Source organism: Phocoena sinus, chromosome 6 (genome assembly GCF_008692025.1).
Source record: "Phocoena sinus isolate mPhoSin1 chromosome 6, mPhoSin1.pri, whole genome shotgun sequence".
Classification (NCBI taxonomy): domain Eukaryota; kingdom Metazoa; phylum Chordata; class Mammalia; order Artiodactyla; family Phocoenidae; genus Phocoena; species Phocoena sinus.
Genome location: NC_045768.1, coordinates 24,339,231 through 24,355,121, shown reverse-complemented (window position 1 = coordinate 24,355,121; position 15,891 = coordinate 24,339,231). Strand labels below are relative to the sequence as shown.

The following is a 15,891-nucleotide window of genomic DNA, read 5'->3' as shown; positions in this document are numbered from 1 at the left end:
TTCTAAACAGAATCTCCATTTTTGCTTTATCAAAGCAAGAAGTCACTACCAATGAAGACCCTGCAAAGAGAAAGCCGCAAAAAGAGGCTCTTCCCTTACCTTGTGGGTTATCCATTCTCGTCCATACTGATACACATTGTTAGCCGCGGAATTAAGGGCTCTTTGGACTACCTGAGCCTCAGGAAGCCAACTAATTTAAAATAAAGAGAGAAAAAATGAAAAACTAATACAGTGCACTGCACCAAACTCTTGGAACTTAATTTTTTAAACACCGATTAACTGACATCACACACTTACAAATGTAATAATCTTATAGTATAATAATATGAACAGGAAATTTGGATCTCTAAATAGAGATGTGACTTGGGAGAAATTAAGAGCTTTTAAATTACTCCAGTATTTATAGATTCATTAGTGGTTTGAAGAGACTGTTGAATATTTTCAGTTACATGGTACTACATTTTAGGGGAAATTATAACCTGTATTATTATTCAAAAATGTGAAATTCACAGAGGTATCTGAATAGATCCTTAATGACTGACAAACATCTATTAGGCCTGATAAAAAAAATCTTGCTGGCTGCTGTGAAAACACTTTGCCACTGTATTCATGCAGGTGTCCTAAGAGCAACAGATAGAGAGGAGCTGCTGTGAGGCCAAGTCAAAGGCTTTGGCTCAGTCCAGACCTCCTCACAACCAGTACCCTCTAGGAGACATGGGGCCAGAAACAACCTGAGCAACCTTTGCTGGGACAAACTGGGACACACCTTGGTCTTATATCAACCATGGCCTCTAAATTGAGCTTCTTGCTTCAGATATTTACTACATCAGCCAATCACTAACTCTCCTAGCCTCAGTCAAAAGGTATCCCTCAGGTGAAACCAAGCTCCTACAATTAGGACTGGCCTACCCTCATCTTCCTGGGTAAAGATTAATCTCTATCACAGTATGACCTACCAAGAGAACAGCCCCAATTAAAAACAGCTTCATCTACTGGGTTCCTCCCAAGTAAGGGCAGGGCTAAGTGACATTCAGTACCACCGTGGTGCCATCTCCTAATGCAGGTCCTGAGAATCAGCAGGCTTGAGACTAGTGAGTAGTAAGTAGAAAATGAGTTCTAGACTAACAATACTGTCCAGGAAAAGAATTAAGATGTGTTCCAACTTCAACTTCATTTTCTCTGAAGCTCTACTAGGCTGATCCTACCCTAAGTATTTCTAATTTATACTTCAGCTCACCAAGCACATACACAGGAAGTCGAGGTACCTATGTAGGGCACACAAAATGTGTACCACACTGGAAGAAAGTATATCTAATCAATTCTTAACTGTATCACCTCCACTAAGAGCACCCACATGAATTTCCCACAAGGTCAACTGCCATCTTCAGGACAAGAATCCACTGAGTACTGAGATTTGCAAGAAACTATTAATTCATGACCACCCCCCGAATCTGCTGCAAAAGAATCAGACCTCCCACAAATTACTGAAGTCTAAATAGCTTTTAAATTCTTTCCTGCATAGAATATTATTCAGCAATAAAAAGGAACTTACTATTGCTACATACAACATCTTCAGTGGACTTCAAGGGAATTATGCTAAGTGAAAAAAGCCAATCTCACAAGGCTGCATACTCTATGATTAGATTTATGTATCATTCATCAAACAACAATATTATAGATATGGAGAACAAAATACTGGTTGCCAAGGGTTAGAAATATGTTGGAGGAGGAGGTAGAGGGTAGGTGTGGCTAAAAGGGGCAGCATGAGGGAGCCTTGCGGTGATGGAACAGTTCTGTATCTTGACATGGTGTTGATAGCTAACAGGAAGCATGATAAAACTGCAGAGAACACATATAACACGCACATACACATACACAAGTGCATGTAAAACTAGTGAAATATCGATTTCCTGGTTTTGTTATTGTATGGTTATACAAGATGACAACAACGGTACAGAAGGTGGGGCGAAGAGTCCAGGGGACCTCCCTATACATTTCTTTGCAAGTCCCTGTGAACTTTATAATTATTCCCACATTTAAAAACAAAAACAACTGGGCTTCCCTGGTGGCGCAGTGGTTGAGAGTCCGCCTGCTGATGCAGGGGACACGGGTTCATGCCCCGGTCCGGGAAGATCCCACATGCCGTGGAGCAGCTGGGCCCGTGAGCCATGGCTGCTGAGCCTGCGCGTCCGGAGCCTGTGCTCCGCAACGGGAGAGGCCACAACAGTGAGAGGCCCGCATACCACAAAAAAAAAAAAAAAGAAAAAAACCAACTTTCTGAACTACTCTGATCTGGGGCTCCCCAGTTTGTGTGTGCCTTCAAAACAATAGTAGAGATAGTACTATTACAATTGAAAACCAGTACAGAAGGGCTTTGGACTTATTTCCACTACAGAAGAATGACCACCAAAGAAAAAGAGCCCCCTTCTAAGGAGATAATTAAGGCTGCCAATTTTTTAACTTCACTCCAGATCACTCTCCTGAACTGTACACCAACATAACCAATAGCCTACTAGATGCCTCTGTTGACACTTACCATAAACACCTCAAACTCATCAGGGAAAAAGTAAGTGAATTAGTTTTCCCACCATATCTGCTTCTCTGTTTCCTATCTTGGTGAATCCACCATCATCCACTAAGTTCCAAAGCTTGAAACATTAGAGTCACGCTAGGTTTCGTTTTCCTATACCCAATTAATCACCAACTAACCCCCTTAAGATCTTACAAATCTGTCTGTCCTGTTCACTCCACAACAACGGTCCACAATTAAGAGCTTTACTGCCTCTCACCTAGTTTTACTCTAGCTTTTAACTGGTCTAAGAGGCTCAAGTCTTGGAACACCTTCCACCTTTTCTCCACAGCACAGAGGGAGACTGTTACAGAATAAAATCTGATCAATGTTACTTCTTATATCCTTCACTAAGACAATGAACATACCTATCACTCTCAAAGGTTTCCCTGCGCCCCTCTGTACTCCCTCCCTGGAACCCACCCCTATCCACACACAGCCACTGATCTATCTGTCACTAGATTAGTGTTTTCTAGAACTTAACATAAATGGACTCATATCATATAGACTCTCTTCTGCTTGACTTCTTTCATTCACCATAATTATTCTGAGATTCATCCATGTTGCCGCATGAACTGACAGTTCATTTTTGCTAAGTATTATTCCCTTGAATGGATATACTACAGTTTGTAACTAATCAGAAATATTGAGAACAAGCACTGAGTATGCTCTGGGTAATAGGAGATAAGTGGGTAGAAATATAACAGAAATCCTTCTGAGAATATTTAAATATGATTCTAAACCAAGTTCAAGGAATGTCCTAAGCAGGTTTTATATAAAGAAATAAAGTCAAAGGAAAAATCCAAGTAAAATCTCAATTTATAATCTTAAAACTGGCAGAGTATTTCCTAAAATAAATTAGTGACCACCCTGGCGTTAGTAAAAAAGGTCATGTAATTTGTCATCAAGTTCAATTAGGTGAACAGCATAGTCCAGCTGAACACTCTCCACAAAGACATAAAAACCCTCTCACAGAAGCCAAATTAAACAAGTACACAAAGTGATCCTCTAAGACAGGGGTTAGCAGATTTCTTCTGTAAAGGGCCAGAATGTAAATAAATATTTTAGGCTTTTCGGAACATATAATCAGTATCACAACTACTCAATTCTGTCTGCCTTTGTAGCCCCAAAACAGCTACAGACAACATGTAAATGAACGGGTATAGGTTGTTCCAATAAATCTCTATAAGAACAGGTGGCTGGATTTGGCCCTGAGCCACAGTTTGCAACCCTGCCACAAAAACGATACAATATGGGAACACTGCTGACTGTGCCATGGGGGACTGTCACAAATTCCTTAGCCTTTGATCCTGCATCCTCATCTGTGAAATGGGGATAATCTCTTCAACCTACGGAGGAACACATAACACAATGTAGGTGAAAGCTTAGTAAGTCACAAACACGTGGAAAACTGTGAATCTCAATTCAAATATACGAACTCCCCCCTCCCCACCATCCCATTACATGCTATTCTTATGCAAAAATGACAACATTCATCAAAGCCTTGGTAAATTCTTTTCTCTTCCAAGGTAACTGTATCAATGAAGATCATTTCATGCAAACAGACACAGAACCTTGGCCAACCATCTCTATTTTTGTCAAAACAACATTCTTACTTTGCCCACTCAGGGTGATTTGCTAGAGTTTCATTAATCAAATTGCTTGTGACTTCAATCATGTGTACACTCTCTTGATGTACCTGTATTATGGATAAGAAGAGAAAAGAATCTCAATAAAAATTAAACCCAATTTAACATTTATTTTCTACACTATTATTGGAACAATGCTTTTAGAGTCAAGTAATTATACATCTTAGTTTCAATTAACTTAGAAACCTCCACTGAACAGCCGCTATCCATAATGTCCTAGGACACAAACTATGGGAAATAAATTGTGCAGAACAGCTCCCTATCTTCAAGCTCAACGATGGGGGGAGAAATGTAAATAGATACAAATACTTCCAAATATATACAACATAAATATATAGATATATTTAGTTCACATAAGTGTATGTGTGTATAGTGTATGTATGTGTGTGTGTGTGTGTGTATATATGCAATATCAACACTACATGGGCTTCACAATTATAAGGCAATGTGAGACATACAGGGAAATAATCAACCGAGTAAGGTTTGTGAGTAAAGTAACCCAAGTGAAAGTGAATCTCAGAATTTATCCCCCTCAAAATGAGGGGGATAAAAAAGGAGAAGCCAATGTCAAGGAACATGTTCTATATGATTTTACTATTTTTAAAAGTATTAAATGGAGATTGGTTCAAGATGGCGGAGTAGAAGGACGTGCACTCACTCCCTCTTGTGAGAGCACTGGAATCACAGCTAACTGTTGAACAACCATCGACAGGAAGACAATGGAACTCACCAAAAAAACACCCCACATCCAAAGACAAAGGAGAAGCCGCAATGAGATGGTAGGAGGGGCAGAATCACAATAAAATCAAATCCCATAACCACTGGGTGGGTGACTCACAAACTGGAGAACAATTATACCACAGAAGTCCACCCACCAGAGTGAAGGTTCTTCACCCCATGTCAAGATTCCCAACCTGAGGGTCCAGCAACGGAAGGAGGAATTCCCAGAGAACGAGACTTTGAAGGCTAGCGGGATTTGATTGCAGGATTTGGAAAGGACTGGGGGAAACAGAGACTCCACTCTTGGAGGGTACACACAAAGTAGTGTGCTCATCAGGATCCAGGGGAAAGCACAGTGACTCCATAGAAGACTGAACCAGACCTATCTGCTAGTGTTGGAGGGTCTCCTGCAGAGGCAGGGGGCGGCTGTGGCTCACTAAGGGGACAAGGACACTGGTAGCAGAAGCTCTGGGAAGTACTCCTTGATGTGAGCCCTCCCAGAGTCTGCCATTGGCCCCACCAAAGAGCCCGGTAGGATCCAGTGCTGGGTTGCCTCAGGCCAAACAACCAACAGGGAGGGAACCCAACCCCACCCATGAGCAGACAATCAGATTAAAGTTTTACTCAGCTCTGCCTGCCAGTGCAACATCCAGCTCTACCGACCACCACTCCCTCCCATCATGAAGCTTGGACAAGCCTCTTAGATAACCTCATCCACCAGAGGGCAGAGAGCAGAAGCAAGAACTACAATCCTGCAGCCTGTGGAACGAAAACCACAATCACAGGAAGATAGACAAAATGAAAAGGCAGAGGACAATGTACCAGATGAAGGAACAAGATAAAACCCCAGAAAAACAACTAAATGAAGTGGAGATAGGCAACCTTCCAGAAAAAGAACACAGAATAATGATAGTGAAGATGATTCAGGACCTTGGAAACAGAACAGAGGCAAAGATCGAGAAGATGCAAGAAACGTTTAACAAGGACTTGGAAGAATTAAAGAACAAACAGAGATGAACAATACAATAACTGAAATGAAAAATACACTAGAAAGAATCAATAGCAGAATAACTGAGGCAGAAGAATGGACCTGGAAGACAGAATGGTGGAATTCACTGCCATGGAACAGAATAAAGAAAAAAGAATGAAAAGAAATGAAGACAGCCTAAGAGACCTCTGGGACAACACTAAATGCAACAACGTTCGCATTATAGGGGTCCCAGAAGGAGAAGAGAGAGAGAAAGGTCCAGAGAAAATATCTGAAGAGATTATAGTTGAAAACTTCCCTAACATGGGAAAGGAAATAGCCACCCAAGTCCAGGAAGTGCAGAGAGTCCCAGGCAGGATAAACCCAAGGAGAAACACGCTGAGACACAGAGTAATCAAATTGACAAAAATTAAATACAAAGAAAAATTATTAAAAGCAACAAGGGAAAAATGACAAATAATATACAAGGGAACTCCCATAAGGTTAACAGCTGATTTCTCAGCAGAAACTCTACAAGCCAGAAGGGAGTGGCACAATATACTTAGGGTGATGAAAGGGAAGAACCTACAACCAAGATTACTCTACCTAGCAAGGATCTCATTCAGATTTGATGGAGAAATCAAAAGCTTTACAGACAAGCAAAAGCTAAGAGAATTCAGCACCACCAACCCAGCTTTACAACAAATGCTAAAGGAACTGCTCTTAGTGGGAAACACAAGAACAGAAAATGACCTACAAAAACAAACCCAAAACAATTAAGAAAATGGTAATAGGAACATACATATCAATAATTACCTTAAATGTAAATGGATTAAATGCTTCAACCAAAAGGCACAGGCTTGCTGAATGGATACAAAAACAAGACACATATACATGCTGTCTACAAGAGACCCACTTCAGACCTAGGGACACATACAGACTGAAAGTGAGGGGATGGAAGAAGATATTCCATGCAAATGGAAATCAGAAGAAAGCTGGAGTAGCAATATTCATGTCAGATAAAATAGACATTAAAATAAAGAATGTTACAAGAGATAAGGAAGGAAACTGCATAACGGTCAAAGGACCAATCCAAGAAGAAGATAAAACAATTATAAATATATCTGCACCCAACATAGGAGCACCTCAGTACATAAGGCAAATGCTAACAGCTATAAAAGAGGAAATCGACAGTAACACAGTAATAGTGGGGGACTTTAACACCTCACTTACACCAATGGACAGATCATCCAAACAGAAAATTAATAAGGAAACACAAGCTTTAAATGACACAACAGATCAGACAGATTTAATTGATATTTACAGGACATGCCATCTGAAAACAGCAGATTACACTTTTTTCTCAACTGCACACGGAACATTCTCCAGGATAGATCATATCTTGGGCCACAAATCAAGCCTCGGTAAATTTAAGACAATAGAAATCATAACAAGCAACTTTTCGACCACAATGCTATGAGATTAGAAATCAATTACAGGGATAAAAACGTAAAAAACACAAACACGTGGAGGCTAAACAATACGTTACTAGATAACCAAGAGATTGCTGAAGAAATCAAAGAGGAAATCAAAACATACCTAGAAACAAATGACAATAAAAACAGGACGATCCAAAATTTATGGGATGCAGCAAGAGCAGTTCTAAGAGGGAAATTTATAGTAACACAATCATACCTCAAGAAACAAGAAAAATTTCAAATAAACAATCTAACCTTACATCTAGAAGAACTAGAGAAAGAAGAACAAACAAAACCCAAAGTTAGCAGAAGGAAAGAAATCATAAAGATCAGAGCAGAAATAAATGAAATAGAAACAAAGAAAACAACAGCAAAGATCAATAAAACTAAAAGCTAGTTCTTTGAAAACAAAATTGATAAACCTTTAGCCAGACTCATCAAGAAAAAGAGGGAGAGGACTCAAATCAATAAAATTAGAAATGAAAAAGGAGAAGTTACAATGGACACCACAGAAATACAAAGCATCATTAAGAGACTTCTATAAGCAACTCTATGCCAATAAAATGGAAAACCTGGAAGAAATGAATAAATTCTGAGAAAGGTATAACCTTCCAAGACTGAAGTAGGAAATAACAGAAAATATGAATGACCAATCACAAGTAATGAAATTGAAATTGTGATTAAAAATCTTCCAACAAACAAAAGCCCAGGACCAGATGGCTTCACAGGTGAATTCTATCAATTAGAGAAGAGCTAACACCCATCCTTCTCAAACTCTTCCAAAAATTGCAGAGGAACACTCACAAACTCACTCTATGAGGCCACCATCACCCTGATACCAAAACCAGACAAAGATACTATAAAAAAAAAAAAAGAAAATTACAGACCACTATCACTGATGAATATAGATGCAAGAATCCTCAACAAAATACTAGCAAACAGAATCCAACAACGCATTAAAACGATCATACACCATGATCAAGTAGGATTTATCCCAGGGATGCAAGGATTCTTCAATATATGCAAATCAATCAATGTGGTACACCATATTATCAAATTGAAGGATAAAGACCTTCAATCATCTCAATAGATGCAGAAAAAGCTTTTGACAAAATTCAATACACATTTATAATAAAAACTCACCAGAAAGTGGGCATAGAGGGAACCTACCTCAACATAACAAAGGCCATATATGACAAACCCACAGTAAACATCACTCTCAATGATGAAAAATGGAAATCATTTCCTCTAAGATCAGGAACAAGACAAGGATGTCCACTCTCACCACTATTATTTAACATAGTTCTGGAAGTCCTAGCCACAGCAATCAGAGAAGAAAAAGAAATAAAAGGAATACAAATTGGAAGAGTAAAACTGTCACTGTTTGCAGATGACATGATACTATACATAAAGAATCCTAAAGATGCTACCAGAAAACTACTAGAGCTAATCAATGAATTTGGTAAAGTTGCAGGATATAAAATTAATACACAGAAATCTCTTGCATTCCTATACACTAACAATGAAAGATCAGAGAGAAATTAAGGAAACAATCCAATTCACCATCATAACAAAAAGAATAAAATGCCTAGGAATAAACCTACCTAAGGAAGTAAAAGACCTGTACTCAGAAAACTGTAAGACACTGATGAAAGAAATCAAAGATGACACAAACAGATGGAGAGATATACCATGTTCTTGGATTAGAAGAAGCAACACTGTGAAAATGACTCTACCACCCAAAGCAATCTACAGATTCAATGCAATCCCTATCAAATTACCAATGGCATGTTTTAGAGAACTAGAACAAAAAAATCTTAAAATTTGTATGGAGACATAAATGACCCTGAATAGCCAAAGCAATCTAGAGAAAGAAACACGGAGCTGGAGGAATCAGACCCCCTGACTTCAGACTATACTCCAAAGTTACAGTAATCAAGACAATATGGTACTGGCACAAAAACAGAAATATAGATCAATGGAACAGCATAGAAAGCCCAGAGATAAACCCACACACCTACACACCTAATCTATGACAAAGGAGGCAAGGATATACAATGGAAAAAAGACAGTCTCTTCAACAGGTGGCACTGGGAAAACTGGACAGCTACATGTAAAAGAATGAAATTAGAACATTCCCTAACACCACACACAAAAATAAACTCAAAATGGATTAAAGACCTAAATGTAAGACCGGACACTATAAAACTCAGAGGAAAACATAGGAGAAACATGCTTTGACATAAATCACAGCAAGATCTTTTTTGACTCACCTCCTAGAGTAATGGAAATAAAAACAAAAATAAACAAATGGGACCTAATGAAACGTAAAAGCTTTTGCACAGCAAAGGAAACTATAAACAAGATGAAAAGACAACCCCGCAGAATGGGAGAAAATATTTGCAAACGAATCAATGGACAAAGGATTAATCTCCAAAATACACAAACAGCTCATGCAGCTCAATATTAAAAAAAAAAAAAAAAAAATCCAGTCAAAACAATGGGCAGAAGATCTAAATAGACATTTCTCCAAAGAAGACATATAGATGGTCAAGAGGCACTTGAAAAGCTGCTCAACATCACTAATTATTAGAGAAATGCCAATCAAAACTACAATGAGGTATCACCTCACACTGGTTAGAATGGGCATCATCAGAAAATCTACAAATAACAAACGCTGGAGAGGATGTGGAGAAAAGGGAACCCTCCTGCACTGTTGGTGGGAATGTAAATTGATACAGCCACTATGGAGAACAGTAAGGAGTTTCCTTAAAAAACTAAAAATAGAACTACCATATGACCCAGCAATCCCACTACTGGGCATATACCCAGAGAAAACCATAATTCAAAAAGACACATACACCCCAATGTTCACTGCAGCACTATTTACAATAGCCAGGTCTTGGAAGCAACCTAAATGCCCACTGACAGACGAATGGATAAAGAAGATGTGGTACATATATACAATGGAATATTACTCAGTCATAAAAGGGAATGAAATTGGGTCATTTGTAGAGATGTGGATGGACCTAGGGACTGTCATACAGAGTGAAGTAAGTCAGAAAGAGAAAAACAAATATCATATATTAACACATCTATGTGGAATCTAGAAAAATGGTACAGATGAACTGGTTTGCAAGGCAGAAGTAGAGACACAGATGTAGAGAACAAACATATGGACACCAAGTGGAGAAGGTGGCGGGGCGGGGAGATGAATTGGGAGATAGGGATTCACATATATACACTAATATGTATTAAAATAACTAATAAGAACCTGCTGTATAAGAAAATAAAATAAAATTGAAGAATAAATAAATGTATTAAATGTATTGAGCACATGGTTGATCTTGGTCAGTATTCCATGTTTACTTGAAAAGAACATGATTCTGCTCTTGTCAATTAGGTCAAATTGCTTGACAATGTTTTTCAATGTTTTATATCCTTACAAATTTTATATCTACTTATTCTGTCAACTATTCCAAGAAGAGTATTAATGAATCCCCAACTATAATCATTGATTTACCTATTTTTCCTTTTAATTCCGAACATTTTGCTTCATGTATTTTATTTTTTAAGATTTTTTTTTTTTTTTTTTTGGCTGCACCAGGTCTTAGTTGCAGCACGTGGGATCTTTTGAGGTATGCGGACTTCTTAGTTGCAGCATGCGAACTCTTAGTTACGGCATGCATGCGGGATCTAGTTCCTTGACCAGGGTTTAAACCTGGGCCCCCTGCAATGGAAGCACAAAGTCTTACCCACTGGACCACAAAGGAAGTCCCTGCTTCATGTATTTTAGAGCTCTAGTGTTAGAACACACATTTGTAATTTTTTTATCTTACTGCAGTATTAACTTATCATTATGAAAAGTCCTCATTTGTCTCCAGTAATATTTGTTTTAACTACATTGTCTGATATTAATATAATCACTCCACATCTCTTATGTTTACAGTTTGCTTCGTACATATTTTTTCATCCTTTTACTATCAATCTTTTTGGTTCTGAATTTAAATTATATCACTTATAGATACCATTTAGTTGGAACTTGCTTTTTCGTATCCAGTCTGAAAATCTGCCTTTTGTTTAGTTGCCTCATATTTAACATACACACTGATATGACTGGATACAGATCTGCCATTTTGCTATCTACTATCTGTCCCATCTCTACTATTCCTCTTTTATTGCCTTCTTTTGTGGTAAGCAATTATTTTTTTAGTATACTATTTTATTTCCCCTAAAATTTGCATTATTTAGTAGTTGCTGTTTATCTTAACCTTATCATACCTTTAATTTATCACAAGTTATTTCAAGTTAGTATTGACTTACTTCCAGTAAAATATCTATAGGAACTTCATACCAGTTTAGTTCCATTTCCCAGTCCTCTTCTTTATGCTACGGTTATACATACGTAACTTATCTACATATACTATAAACTCTACAATACAGTGTTATAATTTTTCTTTAAATAGGCACATGTTGTCCAAACAAACTGAAGGAGAGGGAAGAATATAACTTTTATATATACTTATATATTTACCAAGTGCTCTTCATTTCTCCCTTTGGATAGAGTTATTTCTAGAGTAATTTCTCTTCAGTCTGAGGGAACTCCTTTAGCATTTCTTATAGTGCAGGTCTCTTTATTAACAAATTCTCAGTTTCACTTTATCTAGAAACGTTTTTATCTTGCCTTTACTTTTAAAGAATAGTTTCACTGATTATAAAATCCTTAGCTGATCACTTCTTTTTTCCCCAAGACTTTGAACATGTCATTCCAATGCCTCCTCGGATTCACTGTTTATTATGAGAATTAACTCACTGTTTTGTTGTTCTCCAGTGTGTGATGTGTAATTTTTCTCTGGCTTCCTTCAAGATTCTTTCTCTCTCTGTTTGGCTTTTAGTAGCTTGACTATGATGTTTCTAGGTGTGATTTTTTTGTTTCTGTGTATTTATTCTACTCAAGGTTTGTCAGGCTTCTTGGATCTGTTAATGCTTTTCATGAAACTTGGGAAGTTTCTGACCATTATTTCTTCAAGTATTTTTCAACTTTTTTTTCTTCTCACTTTCTCAGATTCCAATTACATGTCTGCTAGGTTCTAACAGAAACGTTGATATTGTCCCACAGATCTCTGAGGCTCCAATATTTTTTAAATTTTTGTTCTTCAGATTGTATGCTTCTACTGATCTTTCTTCAAATTCACTAGTTTCCTTTTTCTGGATTGCAAATCTGCTGTTGAGCCTATCTAGTGATTTTTCATTTGTTATTGTTCTTTTCAGTTTCAGTTCAGTCTAGGATTTCTATTTGGTTCTGTTTTATAGTCTCCATTTCTCTGTTGAGTCTGCATTTGCTTACTCATTATTAGCATACTTTCCTTTAATTCTTTCAACATATTTACAATAGCAGCTTTGAATTCTTTGTCTGCTAAATCCAACATGTGGACCACTTAAGTGTCTAATTCTTTGGGTTTTTTTCCCCTTGAGTCACATTTTTCTGTTTCTTTGTATGTCTAGTAATTTTTGGTTAAAAATTGGATGTAAAAAAATGAGTTGTAGGGACTTCCCTGGTGGTGCAGTGGTTAAGACTCCATGGTCCCAATGCAGGGGACCCAGGTTCAATCCCTGGTCAGGGAACTAGATCTCACATGCATGCCACAACTAAGAGTTCACATGCCACAACTAAGGAACCCACTGGCCGCAACGAAGGAGTTCACCTGCTGCAACTAAGGAGCCCACATGCCATAACTAAGAAGCGCGCCTGCTGCAACTAAGACATGGTGCAGTCAAATAAATAAATGAAATACATTTTTTAAAAAATGTGTTGTAGCAACTCTGGATTCTGGTCTGTACCTCTGAAAGCTGTTATTTTGTTTCAGTAAGCAAATAACTTATCTGTAATCAAACTGCAAAGTCTGTCTTCCCTGTCATTAATGTCTCTGCTCAATGTCTTTTATTTTTTGAAAAGCCTAAGGGTTTCCCCTAGACCTGAATAGCTTAACAGACAGCAAATAATTTTGGCAGAAGTTATGCTCAGACACTTCACACTAGGGAGCTTCATCCTGTGCAGCCTGAGATGTGTGAGAGTTGAGAAATACAATCAAAGGCACAACAAATTTGCAAATCTCCCAGGTTTTCAATATTCACAGGACTCCTTGAGGTCTCACATATACCAGTCTAGAATGTGTGATTTATTAATCTCAGCCCTTCTATGGCTCTCTTGCTTCCAGGATCTCCCCCTTTAATTCATAGCTTCTCTGTTGCCAGCCCCAAACCAAATCCACCACCTCCCATAAGAAAAACTGCAGGTTTTTGCTGCTCATGCCAGGCAGATGAAGATAGGGAACTCCAAGCAAGAAAGCCACAAACTACGTGTTTTTACCAGATGTGGTAGCAGTTTTTCATGAGCAAATACTCCTCAAATTATTGCCTAACGGGTCATTTTCCAATGCCCTGATATGGTGTTTATAGTCATTTTTATACCATTTTATTCTTGCTTTAGGTAGAAAGGAATTACCTGACATCCTCACCCTGCTATTACCCCAAGATATATCAGGAAAATGGAGGCAAAAAGGATTTTCTGACAGACTGGATGTGGATATAAGAGAAAAAAAGTAGTCAAGAATGACCCTGAGGTTTTTCACCTGAGCAAACAGAATGAAGCTGTCATTTACCAAAATGGGAAGACTGTGAGAGAACAGACAAGCAAGGGAGGTCTGGAATTCAGTTTTGACATGTTACGTCTGAGATGTCTATTAGACATTCAAGTGGATACTGTCGTGGTGTTTTAGAGAACTATCCTTTTATTGGTTGGGAGAATGAACTAGATAACCAGTAAATTTCCTTCAAAAGCTCAGTTTGCATGAGTCCTAGACCACAATGAAGTGGTTCAGTAATACTTGTTATGAAAGTTCAGGGAAGCAAAAGCTCACTGAAGCATGGGATGAACAAAGAAAAAGAACTTGAAAGATGAACAATTGAGATGGGCAGGCAAGAAGACCCTACTCAAAGGGATGAAGAAGGGAGAGTGGAACAGAAGAAGAGAGAGAAAAAAGGAAAACAGAAGACCATACTGGTGAAAGATTTCTCTAAGAACTAGGAACTCGTGCAGTGGCAGGTTTAGGTGAAATATGACAAAAACAAAGAAAGGTCTCTAAACAAGGCTGTAGAGTCTAAATAAGTGACTATACACGATTAAAATCCAAAGAACAGATAAAAACTGCATTGAAACTGAAACAGGTACAGAGAGAGCAGGTTGATAAGATCAGGGAATACTGAAGCTAAGAATGACTGAGAAATAGGACTTGCAAGTAGAAAGTCAAATAGCAGGAAACAGTGTAATCCTTCAGTAAATTGCTGCATATTAGATTATCTACTGATAACAGGTACTACCATATCTCTACAGCACTACAGGAACATTTTTCATATCCATGATTTCATGTAAGCTTCACAATTCCTGGAAAACATATAAAAATCTGGGATGCAGCGTTGAGTAGAGTTAATATAAAGATTTAAATAGATTATAAAAGTTTTTTAAATAGTCCATAAGATACATCACTACAGAGAAAATTTTAGCTGCACTTTGGAGAATGATTTTCTTTGATGAAAGAGGGGTGATATGGACTAAATTTTTGTATCCTCCCGAAATTCATATATGTTGAAATTCTAACAAGCAATGTGAGGTAGGGCCTTTGGGAAGTAATTAGGTCATGAGGGTGGAGCTCTCATGATGGGATTAGTGCCCTTATAAGAAGAGACACATGTTCTTTCTCCCCACCATGTGAGGACACAAGGAGAAAACAGCCATGTATAAACCAGGAAGAGGACCGTTACCAAGAACTTGACCATGCTGGCACCTTCATTTGGGACTTCCAGCCTCCAGAACTGTGAGAAATGTCAGTTGTTTAAGGCACTCAGTCTATGGTTTTCTGTTACAGCAATGCAAACTAAGAAGGGGGAGAGGAAATGCAAGCTGGAAGGATCTGGAAAGCGAGAGATATCCTAATGGTAAATCAGCAGAAAAACCAATGAGACATGAAGGAAAGGAATTGAATTCTGATCTAGGAAACAGGATCTACACTAGAAGTCATGAGATCAGATCATAGTTCTCCTACTGACAGAAGCAGCCACTTTTTCCTCAGTATCTTAATTTTTCATCTGCATTTACCTCAGAGTATTTTTATAAAATAAATAAAAATGCACGTTAAAAAATATATTAGGCAAATTCATGGCAAAACTAGTAATACAAAAATCATAGATACTTTAACTGTTATACATACTTAAAGCAAAGTAATATTTCCCATGCCTGCATCTGCTAGCTTCTTACCTACATGACAAATTCTAACAATTAAGAGTTTATTAATGATAACAGTATTGTTGTACTCTACCTTTGCAGTCAGGAGTAGGGCTAAAAGAAGGGTTCCTATCACTAACAAAAATATGATGAAAATGCTAATTATTTTGTCTAACATCTTCTCCAGCCAGATGATCATCTGCACAGAAACGAAAAAGAGAATTAGT

At 37.9% G+C, this 15,891-nt stretch overlaps 1 protein-coding gene across 3 annotated transcripts in view; it reads right to left on the bottom strand.

Annotated features, from left to right (window-relative positions):
* TMEM245 (transmembrane protein 245) overlaps positions 1-15,891 on the bottom strand; it is a 107,570-nt gene that overhangs the window by 53,984 nt on the left and 37,695 nt on the right. For all 3 annotated transcript variants that reach the window (XM_032635914.1, XM_032635913.1, XM_032635915.1), the window contains exons 7-9: positions 15,759-15,863; positions 4,186-4,268; positions 100-190 (exon numbers count right to left, since the gene is read on the bottom strand). In XM_032635914.1, coding sequence (XP_032491805.1) covers positions 100-190; positions 4,186-4,268; positions 15,759-15,863 — 279 coding nt within the window. The remainder of the gene's footprint in view (positions 1-99; positions 191-4,185; positions 4,269-15,758; positions 15,864-15,891) is intronic.